The 13,289-nt window shown below is 45.5% G+C and overlaps 1 protein-coding gene and 2 long non-coding RNA genes across 11 annotated transcripts; 2 read left to right on the top strand and 1 right to left on the bottom strand.

The window, feature by feature from the left end:
* The first annotated feature begins 585 nt into the window (after positions 1-585).
* LOC133472117 (uncharacterized) lies at positions 586-4,102 on the top strand. Of its 5 annotated transcripts, none has more exons than XR_009786600.1 (7): positions 586-1,916; positions 2,074-2,170; positions 2,276-2,564; positions 2,669-2,903; positions 2,976-3,055; positions 3,129-3,619; positions 3,707-4,102. It is a non-coding gene; the product is annotated as an uncharacterized LOC133472117 (long non-coding RNA). The 5 variants fall into 5 exon arrangements; XR_009786602.1 differs by having other exon boundaries at positions 2,249-2,564; XR_009786599.1 differs by having other exon boundaries at positions 2,074-2,564.
* A 166-nt stretch (positions 4,103-4,268) lies between these two features.
* si:dkey-75a21.2 (uncharacterized protein LOC794385 homolog) lies at positions 4,269-13,130 on the bottom strand. 5 transcript variants are annotated; one of them, XM_061762505.1, is made up of 10 exons: positions 12,985-13,130; positions 12,492-12,561; positions 12,134-12,334; positions 11,812-11,948; positions 10,613-10,813; positions 10,463-10,527; positions 9,356-10,372; positions 9,179-9,271; positions 5,241-6,453; positions 4,269-4,846 (listed from the first exon to the last, which is right to left on the bottom strand). In XM_061762505.1, exons 1-7 carry the CDS (start codon positions 13,065-13,067, stop codon positions 10,056-10,058), a joined length of 1,074 nt encoding a protein of 357 aa, XP_061618489.1. In that variant the 5' UTR covers positions 13,068-13,130; the 3' UTR covers positions 4,269-4,846; positions 5,241-6,453; positions 9,179-9,271; positions 9,356-10,055. The 5 variants fall into 5 exon arrangements, with proteins under 5 accessions (XP_061618489.1, XP_061618491.1, XP_061618488.1 ...); XM_061762507.1 differs by having other exon boundaries at positions 9,191-9,271; XM_061762504.1 differs by having other exon boundaries at positions 9,179-10,372.
* LOC133472118 (uncharacterized) lies at positions 8,877-9,268 on the top strand. The gene is made up of 2 exons (XR_009786603.1): positions 8,877-9,061; positions 9,110-9,268. It is a non-coding gene; the product is annotated as an uncharacterized LOC133472118 (long non-coding RNA).
* Positions 13,131-13,289: the final 159 nt, after the last annotated feature.

Raw genomic sequence — 13,289 nt, 5'->3', positions numbered from 1 at the left:
TGAAGAAGTTACTATGTTGTTGATTTTTGAAAGAGGAAAGAAAAGTGAGCGGAACCACAAGAGGTGTCCAATTGTCTGTGGGTTGTTTCCGCAAAAATCAATTGATATCAACGTCCCTTTTAAATGTAGCCATATATGGTAAAAGAGACTTGTTTGACCTTATTTGTCAGATAATAATTTTGGAGAGGGCAGACCTTCCCCCGCCATTGAATTTCATTTAAAAAGCGATGGAGGTGTTTTGAAGGAGCACGATGGCGTCAAATGCAATGTTTTTGGCACGGGGGGGGGGAAATGTTTGCGTTTAGGATTTGTGAATAAGACGTAATTTGCCCTCTGCTGTTAAATAGCTGCCTCAAGGAAAATAAAGCGAATGTTGTTGTACCAAATGTCTTTGTTGTTCTATCCTTGTCGGGTGAGAAAGTGGGACTTGTGGGAATGTGGTTTGGTGCTGCTCCAAAAAAGGACAATCAGAACTGCTGAAAGGATTGTCGGTGCCAGAACTAAGACAAGGGTGTGCCAAATCCTCTCGGACCCTCCGCAGCCCGGTCACCAGCTCTTCCGGCTCCTTCCCTCAGGTAGGCGCTACCGATCAACGCAAACTAGAACGAGTAGACATTCCAACAGCTTGTTCCCTTTTGCGATCAACTTGTTAAACACCTGACGTACAATTGGATTGCAACATGCTGGCAATTTTTTGACTGGGTTTCTGTGGGGCCAATGATGTATTACTCGTGCACTCACTGTAGTTGTCTCGCCATGCTGCACTATTTGCATATACTGGCCACTCGTGCCAGAGTAGCATCTGCTCCATTTGCACAACCAACATTGTCCCAGACTATCGCACTACTCGTCACTTTAAACCGCATACAGTCCTTGAAGTCTCAGCGGCCTGTGCACAATGGTCACTGCACCGGACTATTGCAATATTAGTCATTGGAAGTGCTCTAAGTGCTAGAGGACTCTGCATGTTTTTGCACAATTGTCCCAAAAAAAAAAAAAATAATTACCAGATAACTAGCAACCCTTTACTGCTCAGTGACTGTTTTGTTGATTTTTTCGGTCAATGTCTTTCTGTCTCCAAAGTGTTCTGTAAATTGACTGTCTGTTGTCGTACTCTAGCGGCTCCAACTACCGGAGCCAAATTCCTTGTGCGTTTTTTTGGACATACTTGGCAAATAAAGATGGTTCTGATTGTGATCTGCTCTGAAGAGGGGCTGTGACACGTGGTGAAGAATTGGCACGTGTTTGAAATCCGTTTTTCAACGTGAGCATGAATCACGATGTATTTGGAAATATTTCTAATATATAAGAGTTGAAGAGTTTGTGAATAGTTGGCGCAGATTACGTTGACACGTGTAGGAAGGCTCTCCGTCCGCTAGGCGGCGGTGTTGCCGTCTCCCAATTGAGCATTGCCGAACAAGGCGGGCAAACCAGCAGCCCCCAGCAGTCATGAGTAAGTAAAATGTAAAGGAATGGCCTTCCTCGTCTGTCAGCAACATGCAAAAACCAGCGTATTATTACGGTGTTGAAATAATAACAGAGAGGAGCCAGCAACACTGCCGCCTAGCGGACGGAGGGAGGATCGGTCTTCCCACACGTGTGACGGCTGAATTGTCTTTATTTTTTTTCAACTCGCGACCGCGTGACGTTTGTCTCCGGAATGAACCTTGAACAATTCGCAAGCAATATGGAACATTTCCAAATGAAACGTCACGACCGATGCGCGCGCAACATTTGAAAGATTCCAAAAAGGTTGTAAGTCGCTGATTTGAAACACACGGGCAACTAATTGAGAGCAAATCAAGTGCAGGCTTGCACCTGAGGGGGGCGGGGCGTATATAAGGTGCGCCGGTCCCAAGGAAGCGGAAGCAGTCGGCGAGGTGCTCGCCGTGGGGAGCGGAGCGGAGCTTGAGCAGGTAAGCGGCGACGTTTGTTTTCTGCCAAACTCATCGTTCAAGTGTTTTCCCACTCGTAGGTGCCCGCTGAGCTGAACTTCCTGGAGAGTCCCCGGTTCTTTGACCGAGTCGTTCCGAGGTAAAGCGTCCTAACCCTTTCCAATGTTTTTGTCTGCAGCAGCACGAGCCGACGTTCAAAGGTGAGCTTTGCAATCAGCAGCACGAGGAGGAGTTGAACCAAGCGGCCGGCGTCGAGGAGCTCCACCACCCGGGAGGTCAGTGCCCGTGGCCGTCGTCAGATGATCCGCTTGCAAATATCCGCGTTTTTACTGCGCGGGATTCAATCGGAATAGTTTGGTTGTCCTTTCCCACCCTTGCAGATGATTGACAGACTGGAGCAGAAGGGCGCCCGCTGCTGGTCTGAGGCAGCAACTGCAGCTGTGCCGTTTGTCCCCACTGAACGCTTTGCAAATGATTCGCGACACGTACGGCGGTCAGCAACTTTGTCCGCACAGCCTGCACGTCAGCCTGGGGTTGAGTTGGTTAGCCTGACCGACCTACCTGCCTAAAATTTCCACTCTGCAGACTTTCCTCGTTGACCTAATTGTTTGTTTTCTAGTGGCGACGGTGTCTGAGGGGTGGCGCACAAGATCCAAAGACTTCCAAGAGGTCTGTGCAGCACACGTTCATCAGAAACACCTGCACCGTTAGTGACCAACGTGAACTCCCAATTGCCAAAGCTGACTTGTAGTAACAGTTAAAATTTTTTCCAGCAGATGAACAGCAAAGCGGCACGAGAGACATTTGATGACCAGAGTGGCCGCAGCCTTCCGTTGGGAGACTGTGGCTCGGCGAGAGTCAACCGGAGGAAGAAAATTCAGAAGACCCCGTCACAAACATTTGTTGCGAGGCCTCCACCCGATGAGCAGCTCTTTGGTCGGCGGTGTGGCAAAGGGCCTAGCAGAAGTCTAGTGGGACAATTGGAACAGCCACCTTTTTCTATTTGAGGTGGCTTCATGTCAAGTGTCATCTTGTTTAATTGTTGTTGAAATTAATTATTTTTTTAATTGTCTTTTTCAGGCTGATGGTCAATGCCGTTCCTACCAGTTAGTGTTGCAAGGAGGGCCTCAGAACAGAATTGCAGTCAAGTCCCCTTCAAAGTAAGTAACAGGTTGTTGGAATTGTCAAGTCATACACAGATGTTTCCTCAGATTGTTTGTTTGTTTTTTGCAGGCGCTGGCTCTTCCTCTTCCTGACAACTGCTGCTGTTAAAATGGGCCTGCAAGCTGATTTTTGGAAAGCTTTTTTCCCCCCCCCCAAGAATAAGCAGGTTCAGGGTTTTGTGGCTGAATGCTGCTTGACTGAAAAGCAGCCAATAGGAGGAGTAAGTGTAATGGCAAAGTTGTGACTTTAATTTGAATTTGCAGGCTGGACTTTCCCAGTGACGAGTACTTGGAGAAGAGGCCCTTCAAGCTGATTTGGTCAGTTTTATTGAGCAGGTTGTTAAAGTATGACTTTGAAAGTTTTTTGCAGGCTCTGGGTTTGGTGGCGTGCTGTTGTCGCCTTTTGGGGGTTGAAGATCAGGCCTCCGAGTTGTCTTTGGAAGTACCCTTCCACCTAAAGGTAATCACAGTTAAGAAAAGTTGTCACTTAATGCAATGTGTTTCGAATCCCATTTTGTGCGCAGGCTCTGAATGTTCTGGGGGACGGCTGTCACGTTCCAAGTAAGTGCAAAAGCACAATCGTACAGATTGCATGGAAACCTTTGAATGCATTTAATGTATTTTCTTTTTTAATTTGTTCCCCTCCAGATGATGGCTGCTGTTGCTGGAAAGGCTCTTCCAAGGTTGGCTGTGGGGCTTCCTGTCAACCACTGCTGTGATGAGACCTGAATTTGTTTGTATCTTTGATTATGGCAAAAGACTTCCAGGTTGGAATGCAGTCAATTTTTATTTTTTTTGGCCAAGGAGGTGTGGAAAAGGAATCTGTCTGGACAGTTGATGGTGAGTGAAAGAACATTCCACAATTGATTGGAGTGTGTTCACTGATGGCTGTTTTTTGTTTTGCAGGTCTACATGCTGTCGTTTGCCCAACGGTCCTCCAACTCATCACGCCGAAGACGGGTGAGTAAATGACATGGTTGCAAACTGCATCCTTGTCATTTGCAATGTTTCTTTTTTTTAATAAAGTTTTTTGGAAAAAAGAAATTCTGCCTCCCTCCCTCCCTTTTTGTTGCTTTGGACCCTCGAAGACGTCGCAGTCGCAGTTAAAGTTCAAGTCTAAGTCGACTTAGACGGCAGACGAAAGATGAAAGACAGCACCCTACACACGCTAGACCCTAACATGACTTAGACACATTGAAGACGACATGGGTGGTTGCAGAGAAGGTTTATTACACAAGAAAGACATTGGTCAGTCTTACACTTGGGAATAAAGGTTAGACATCTGAATCACAGACTTGAGCCAGTTGATGCACCAAGTCTTGTCATGATGTGGAGTCTAACACTTGGGCCAGTTGATGCACCAAGTCTTGATGAGTCAAACTTAGACATGGTGATACAAAGTCTTGATGAGTCAAACTTGGGAATCAAGTTTGGACAGGTGATACACCAAGTCATGTAGATTAAAATTTGGGAATGAAGTTTAGAAATGGTGCAATGTTAACATTACAAAAAAACATTTAGGCCAGGTGATAAATTTGGGAATGAAGTTTAGACATGGTGCAATGTTAACATTACAAAAAAACATTTAGGCCAGGTGATAAATTTGGGAATGAAGTTTAGACATGGTGCAATGTTAACATTACCAAAAAAACTTTTCAGCCAGTTGATACACCAAGTCTTGAACTGTTGATTGGAAGCTGGAATCCAAACAATATACATACAAGTGGAAGTCATTGGTACACACTATACTCGGACTCCAGACGATGCAAGTGTGAGACATATGAGGCCCTGCACAAGAAAAGGGGAGCACACTTAACTTCAACATGCAATGGCTGGAGGAAATAAATTCAAACATTTCTAAAGGCCCTGACTTCTGTGGGAAAACCCAAGACCTATACTTGAACAGTGACTTCAAATACAATGGGAACAGGACATTTCCATTTGTAAAGGGGGCCAGTTTTATTCTCTTCAAAGGTACAACCAATATTTGCAAACATTCAGGCTGGGATCCGCCATGTATAATTACGCAACACATTTTAATAGAAGTCACCAAACCCTATGCAATTTGAGGGGGGGGGGGGGGGGGGGGGGCAGCGGCTGAAGACATTTGACACTACATTGGAGGTTCTACAAGAACTTTATTATCATGTATGACATCTTACAATGAAGCACAGCGACTCACATTTCCAGGACTCCCTTCGGCCTCCACAGGACAGAGACAATATTACTGCGTGCACGGGCAAAAGGAATTGCTTGTCCGGACGAGGGTGTGCTCATCATTACTGCATAATATACTTAACACATCTTGGAACTCAATTGACGTGAAACCAAATCCCCAACTTTGGGGGGGTGGGGGCATTCCATTTTCTGCGAGCGTATAACTAAACGTGCCCTGGGATATTTGGCACACCCAAGACTTTTGCGCAGGATTGGATCACGTGTTGAATACAGTTCAGTTCAAACTGTCACAACCGTTTCACACGTACTTCGGGACATAAGATCAGCATCCTACCTTAAGTTTATCATGACCCCTTCAGCTACAGTACTGTGATTTCAACCTTTACCTACAAGGCAAACTATGATGCAACTGGTTACGTCATAAACAGCATTACTTAAGCACATTTCTACTTCATTACAAGCACTACTAAACGCAATCCTGACTGTTATTGGTTCTTAATGGAATAAATCTCTTCTACGACGACGTGCGTATGGCCCAAAACACTACCGTTAAGCTTTGTTTGAATTATGTTGGACGGCACGCAGGGTCATTGTACAAAAATGGTGGTTTTCTTGTCATTGTGTTCCTCGTCAGATAATGACTAAATACACCTTTTTCTGCAAAAGCGTCACATTCTTAAACTGTAAATTCTATTGTAAGGACTCATTTTGGCAAAAGCACACGGCAAGTCGTCTTCTCGTGTGTTGACGTTTCGTGAGATGCGTTACAGGTAAGCCGAAACCGCATTTCAGATGATCTATTAGTTAACAGATTTCCAAGTATGCTTTTGGCCTGTACATTTGTCACCGATGACTAAAAGGCACAACCGCCGTTTTGCACTCTGATTTTTAACGTAGCTGAATTGCTAGGACACTTAAAACATTTCGAAAGCCACCATTTTCATACAATGATCACCTAAAGAAGCAAATTGCATTCATTGTGATTGTACAATTCTACTTTTATGTTAACTGTCACATAAACCGCACAGCTCTGACCACACCGTTACACTCACTCAAAATAAACATTCACAGCCCCGCATTATTTTGGACTGCGACATCTTTTTATTTCACAATGCTAGTCTTACGACAGTTTACCATTTTCGGCGCGGGTCCTTTTCGGTCCGGGGAACCTCCGTGCGGAAGGACGAGTCGGAAAATTCCAAATCCTTCCCGGCTTCCTGAATGGCACACACAACAATCAAATTTCAAGAGTGATCTCATTTGGCATAATGGGAAAAGAAGGACATTTTGTTGAATAACCACAAAAACAAATACATTGTTTTGCCATCTTTGGATATTCATAACACTTCAAAACGGACCTACAAATGACACTCACCCTCAACGATAGTTGACCTTGAAGTTAACACCACTCCTATTTGGTTGTGGCACCTCACTGTGGTTTTTCAATAAACTTCAAACTATTCAATGACACCTGTCGTGACTAACCGTGGATGTGCACATATGACAAAATCACTCATTTATCAATCATTCCGTACTAACCCTCTGCAAACAAACGACATCTGCACACTGTGTGCAGGTACAATTAATGAACGATCAATGGAAAATACAAATATCCCACATGCACAACATATTGCAACTCTACTCACTCATTTCAACTATTTGGTGATAACGCGTCCCACTGTGCCAAATCATTCAACGGACAGAAAGTCGTACTCCGCCTCAGAACAACGTTGTCAACTATGTGGAGGACGATTTCAGATATTGAGTTGCCGAAAAAAAAAGTTACGACGTCATGTTAGGGTCCGTGCACCGGCTTGTATGAGAACGTCGACCTGTCCGACATAGCCGCCTCCGTAAGCACGTCGGTAGCCGGGCGGCTAACTGCTGTTCAAGTTGCGCATAGCGATCGACGCTACATACGCCGGGACCCCGTGGCGGCCATGTTGGGGAGGTCGGCTTCCCATCGAAGGCAAAGCGTGCACGCTGAAATTAAGTCCAAACTGCCTTTCTTTGCATTGACTTCCGTCAGCTTTTCCGTTTTGTCTAAACCGTACGCTAGCAATACAAAAAATACGTGTAGGGGGGGGGGGGATTACTTTTACGTGTGGATTTTTTGCTTTCTTGCAGTCGGCACGGAGCTCAAAATAGCCGTGACGTACTTATCGGTGCGACTGACCGCAAACTCCAAATACACGCTTGATTCATTTACTCTTCGACACCAGCAGATGGCGCAATCACGTCAGGTCAAACGGGTGCTGCGCAAAAACGGACACCTATTAATAATATTTCATTTTGGAATCAAATCCACTACCTTCGCTTTCTTGCAATAATTGCAGCTGTAATGCCATTTGCAACTAACAAATACAACTATCTTACTAGTAAAACCCAGGTTTCCCCCCCACGACGGGTGCCTTATTTTGCCCTAATAGCATACCATTGCGACGTCTACGTTTCTATCCCAGCGAAACGGCGCAAACACGTGGCGGCTTCCAAACTGTGCTGTTCCTCCTTCGCTCGGATACTTAACAAACATCACTTGCCTGCTTTGCTTTCCGTGGCTGGGAACCTGCTCGGAAAATGCTTGGACGCTCGACGGAAAGTTTGGAGCTGCGACGGCGGCACGTTGGAGGGAAGCAGCAGGTGAGCGCACTTCTTCATTAAGCAAAATGACGCCCACAACCACCGGCTTGGCAAATCACGTGCGCTTTAGGCGCATAAACGTGCTCAGAAACCGGCGACGGTGTTCGATTCCAGCTCGCCAGTCAATTAGTGTGCCGCACTAATAATCAACAGTCCCTCAAACGCCTGTGTCAAACTGATGGCCCGGGAGTCACATCCGGCACACCTACTTCTTTTATGTGGCCGGCGGAAGCCATTCACGCTACATCATTGCGTTGTACTGACATAACATTTCCATATTGCAAGCCATATATATATATTGATGTTCAAAATTACTTTTCCTCACACCCCTTACCGGTCCCGGTATCCACTCTTGACTGTGTCGGTGCCTGCTTTTGGCAATCTTCACAAGTACCCGACACCCCAAAAAAAATCAATTAACAAGTGTGGCTTCTCGCCCGTCCCTACCAAAAATTCTCTTCCTAAAGCGCCTTACTGCATCTTGTCATTTCTTTGGAAATTCTCACGACGTGGCCAGTTTTTGTCAACAACAAATGATGGTCCAACATATTTTTACTTTACTAAATAAGTGACGCGTCACCTCTGTAATTTAAGTTGGAGTAAGACATGTTTACAAACCTCCCCCAAAATAATTTCTATAATTCCCCCCCCCCCCCTTTTTTTTTTTTTTTTTTTAAATCAACCAGGGCTGCACGTCACAATTTGTACTCATATTTCTGGTAATCAATACATCATATCAAAACTACCTCTACCAAGTACAGAGTATATTTCCTATTCGTGTCATTTCCTGATATTTTGGGTCAGCGCGCAGTTAGAAGCGATCCAACAGTGTGTCAACATGTCATCCTACCGTCAGGTAAGTTGTCACACTGGACTTTGCTACCGATAAAGACGAATCAATTATTCTTACTTTTATTTCATTTTTTTAACAACATGGAAGGCGACCACTCAAAATTCATCATTAAGCTCCAAGATGTCATTGAACCGTTGAACAAACAACATCGACTATCACGCAACCTGCACCGCACGCCTTTACCAACTGCTGACCCTTAGGCCTGTTTAACCTTTCTTCAACTCAAACATTTAATATTCCACTCAATTAGAAAAACAAAAGCTTTCCTCCGTTATGAAAATACATGTGACAACTCACCCCGTAACGACAGACATTTTGCCCCAAACTACCATGTTTGACAATCAAAAAATAATTACCAAAAAAATAACGTCATAACTAAGATGCCTTCATCTGTCCTCAAACAAGTCCACATCGCTGCTTACGTTTCTATCTGGAAGAAATTCAATTACCTTTTTCTTTACCTTGGGTTGTGCAAAAAGGTTGCTCGGCGCTCATCTCTGCTCACGACGTGCGACTCTCTTCTCGAGACAGGAAAGCACCCCCTGACCGTGGAAAAGAACAAAACGAGTGGGTTTGTTTTTCTTGCGACCTCTGGTGGAGAAAACATTTGCAACGTGATAACTTACCCGTGTGACAACACGCCCTGCTCTCCCCTGTAATATACATTTTTGCTCCACAAAACACTTGTTCTTTCCACAAATAGCAATGCACCCCGAGGCATTTTTAGTACACAAAACGTACATTGAAAGCCTTTTTTTAATACAAAAATAAAATGTACAGTGTGCATTTCTTTTAACAGAAATGAGTGGAATTACTTTTTTTTAGAAGCAACAAAACATTTTGGATGTACAGTAGGCTTAAGGCATGTACTCAGGCTTTTGGTTTGTTTGTTTTTTAAAACAGCAAGGCTTGATAATACAGACAATGCGTAGCAATCTACCAAATAAAACCAATGCATACTAAGGCATACTTTTTCGGTTGAGGTTCTTTACACACACAAAAAACATCTCTTGCAGTACTCGCCGTTGGCAAATCCCACCGATGCGATGCGGAGCGCGGTGTGTACTTGAAGGGGCATCCGCGCTTTTTCTACATCTCTGCGGGGCGAGCGGCAGGTGTGAGATGGGATGTCTTTTTAATAACAATACATTTCACACTATTTCTTTTTTTTATACAATCAAATGTGATATTATGCCATTTCCACACATTTATTCAATTGTATAATGCCATAAAGTATACGCTCCAAAAACTCACAAATAAATACAAATAGACTTGGAAAACTCCTGAGTCGCCTTGATTTTCGAACCGCTTTCGGACGGCGTCGGCTCATTGGCTGTATACGTGGTCGAGTCCCGCGCAGACCTCGGCGGGGCGTTCGGCGGCGAGACGACGTCTTCCGCGCGAAGGCGCCTTGCCTCTGGCGGCCCCGCGGCGGCCTTTGGATTTCGCCGACGGCGAGCCGGCGTTCGGGTCGCGGGCGAAAGTTCGCAGTGCCGCCGCGATGCGAAACGGATTCCTCTCGATTTTTTTAAAGGCGTTCACCGCGGCCGCGGCCGGGGCGGCGAAGGACTCGTCGCTCTTGACGATCTCCGACAGCTTTTGGCACATGGCGTCAAATTCCAACGCCGCCATTTGATGCGAGGCTGGAAATCAATTACCCCAATATTGGAGGACAAGTATTGTCTAGACGTTTAATCCGCTCTCCCGGCTTCGACTGCGTTCTGACTAATTACCTTCCTCTGAAGCGTTCTGTTCCACATCTTCTACCACCACCTCCGCACCTGGATCTTCCAGCCAGCTGTCATTGGCGTGACCATACATTGACTTTCAAAACCGGACATTTTTTTTTCATGACGCGTTCGTTTGGAAACTTTTCACGTTACCCGTAGCTGAACTCCGGGGTCGGGGAAAGGGTTCCGTCTGCCACGGCGAACGCGTAATCGTCCCCTATTTCCACCTCCAGTTCGTACTCCGCGATGTCCGAGACTAAACACGGTAACGACTCGGGCGCGCCGATGTTGTGGTTGTGCTCGTTCATGATGCTCACCATTGTAGGGAAGGTAGGCAGGTGAGAATCTGTGCTTCTGAGGATACAGTATACAAAAACGCTATTGACCATTCTTTAGAGACATTACAAAACATCTCCAAGGCATCAAAAAGTGCTGTGCTGTGAAAAACATTTGCAAGTCGCGTGGCTTCCCTACTTTAATGTTAACGGCATCTCACAAATGTCAATATCAGACAATCGTATTTAGTCAATAACTATTTCCAAATACCTGGCCCCGTGTGAAAAACTAACGGCCTGCTAATCCCGATAACCGGTTATTTGGCCAGAATTACTTTTCTTCGCTGTCAGTTTGCATTTTTCCCCCTGAAACGGCGTTACGTTCGTACCGCGCGTAATGAGACGTACCCCTTCCCAAAACTTCTGCTTTCGTTTCTTCGGTCCAAAGGATATTCTAAGTAATAACACAGTAAGACCGGCCTTTATGATCTTTTGGGTCGGCGGTGGTTTTGGCCCCGAGACTCTTTTTTGTCCTGGTCGCTTCCTTATTGCCGATTCGTGAAAATGACCTCAACTAATGCCAGGGTGACCTACACTTCTTTAAATGTTGGCCAGGGTTCCTTCGCGGGCTCCCGGATGAGTCGTCGTCGTGCTCTCGAGGTTCCGTCCCGCGGATCGTCGGAGTCCTAAAGTTTTAGCCGAGGCCTGGCGACCCTTTCCGGACTGATGCGTGTCCGTTACTTTATTGCTCGTCTGTTCTTTCCTTTCTTCCAATTGTGCCGGTTTGTTGCAGCTTTTTCACATCTTTTGCTGTTCTTCATTTTATCAGGCAGGTTCCGTAGAAGCCGTCGTCAAAGATGAACTCTACTTTTTCGCACGGGGCCGGTAGCTTGGAAGATTTTTATTCTCAGTTTGATTCAAAAAAAAAAGGAACAAAAACTGAAACAAAACCCTGCCAATTCAAAACTTGGGTTATCTTTGTCAATTTCTTCAACTTCAAACTGTGCAAAAACAATTCACATTTTCACAAAGGGTGCAAATACTTTTTCACGGCAATGCATGTCGGCCGGTACTTACATACTCTGCCTGCCTCTGCTCACTTGAGTCCGAAACAGTTTCACGCACATCATAGCGGGACAGTCCGTGTTTTTGCTGTGGCCGGACACTTGAACGGCGCGCCGGGGTCTCGTGTTACGCTGGCACCTGTAGTCCACCTTAAAAGGACGACGATACCCAAATAAAAGGATTTTATCGGTACGACCGGGTACGAGCTCCACAAAACCCCAGACGCCCGGGTGCGTTTCAAATTCATTCTTTTATTCTCGTGCGAGACCCGTGACAAATCGGACCCGGTGTACCGATTGGGAACTGACCTACGTTCTCTCCGCCCGCGTATTACCTTAAAAATTACTTTCTGGCCCTTGGTTACGTATGTTCGGTCCACCCTCCAGGTGACGGCGTGGGATTTCATCCATAGCTTTATGTCTTCTTTTGACGACAAGACCATTCGGAACGTCGTCTTAAAGTCGACGTGATCGCCCGTCTCTCGGATGAGGTCGAAGTCGCAGACGTGATAATCGTAGTTTTTGGGGAGATAGTCCTGCGACACACGGGACGATCCGTTCAAATGACACAAAGTGTGTTGTTTGTGCGTCAAAGCGACTGTGTAATCTTGTCTATACATTCCAAATCCAAATGAATCATTCGCTATTTCAATACAATTCACGAATTGGAATATGCGGTAGACGAGAGACAACCTCCAAGGCAGGAAACTCCGAAATATTCCTGCTGAGACTGGTGCAAGTAAATCTCTTCTTCCCACAGGATCTTGGAAGTCGTGTAGGGAAAACAAACACAAGTCAATCATCATGTGGAGTTTTAGCCCATTACCTCATACGACGATGGTCACCCTGTCGTATGATACGGGCCGAAGCTTTTAAGCTATTAATGGATAATAAAATGACGCTATAGCCTCGCTCAACTGTCCGCTCCGCGAATCACCAACCCGAGTTGGCGAGTGTGTGCAAAGTTAGTTACAAAAGTCAAATCATACCGAAAGCACTTTTAATTACAAAATACTCTTATTATTGATTCAAATGTCCTACTTCGCGCACTGTAACCAAGTTAGCCCCAGTTCAATAGCTTTGCTGGACGCTAGCTAGCTAGCAAAGGAATAAGCAGCATTTTCAACGATTCACCCGAGTGTCGTGTCAATGTGGTTAAACGCGGCGATTAAACAACTTCTCCTACCTCCTAAATGTATTGCCGTTAAATAAATTGGCGATTCTTTGCTGATATGGAGAAAGGGTTGGCTCGTTTTGCGGAACAGCCATCTCGTTGCGGAAGGACAACCCGGAAGTGGCAACCGCAGCTGCCGACAGAAGACTTGATACGCCAGCGCGCTACATCAGCCCTAGCTACCTGACGCGTCTAGGCGACGGCCATCTTAGTGGAGGCCGCCTTCCCGCAAATAGCGGCCACAAAAATCTTCCAATTCATTTCATTATATGTATAGGTAGAAATCAACCATTTCTTTTACGAGCTCACCAAATAAG

This window comes from Phyllopteryx taeniolatus, chromosome 22, assembly GCF_024500385.1.
Source record: "Phyllopteryx taeniolatus isolate TA_2022b chromosome 22, UOR_Ptae_1.2, whole genome shotgun sequence".
Lineage (NCBI taxonomy): Eukaryota > Metazoa > Chordata > Actinopteri > Syngnathiformes > Syngnathidae > Phyllopteryx > Phyllopteryx taeniolatus.
The sequence above is the reverse complement of the archived record's forward strand: the minus strand, read 5'-3'. Positions and strand labels throughout refer to the sequence as shown.

What these genes read in the sequence shown, in the direction of transcription:
- si:dkey-75a21.2 (XM_061762504.1), bottom strand. Translation starts at nt 13,067, where the DNA reads ATGGCTGTTCCGCAAAACGAGCCAACCCTTTCTCCATATCAGCAAAGA. An exon ending in GCCAGAAAGTAATTTTTAAG is followed by an intron (nt 11,949 to 12,133) that starts GTAATACGCGGG and finishes CGTCCTTTTAAG; the next exon opens with GTGGACTACAGGTGCCAGCG. An exon ending in AGCAGAGGCAGGCAGAGTAT is followed by an intron (nt 10,814 to 11,811) that starts GTAAGTACCGGC and finishes CTGTATCCTCAG; the next exon opens with AAGCACAGATTCTCACCTGC.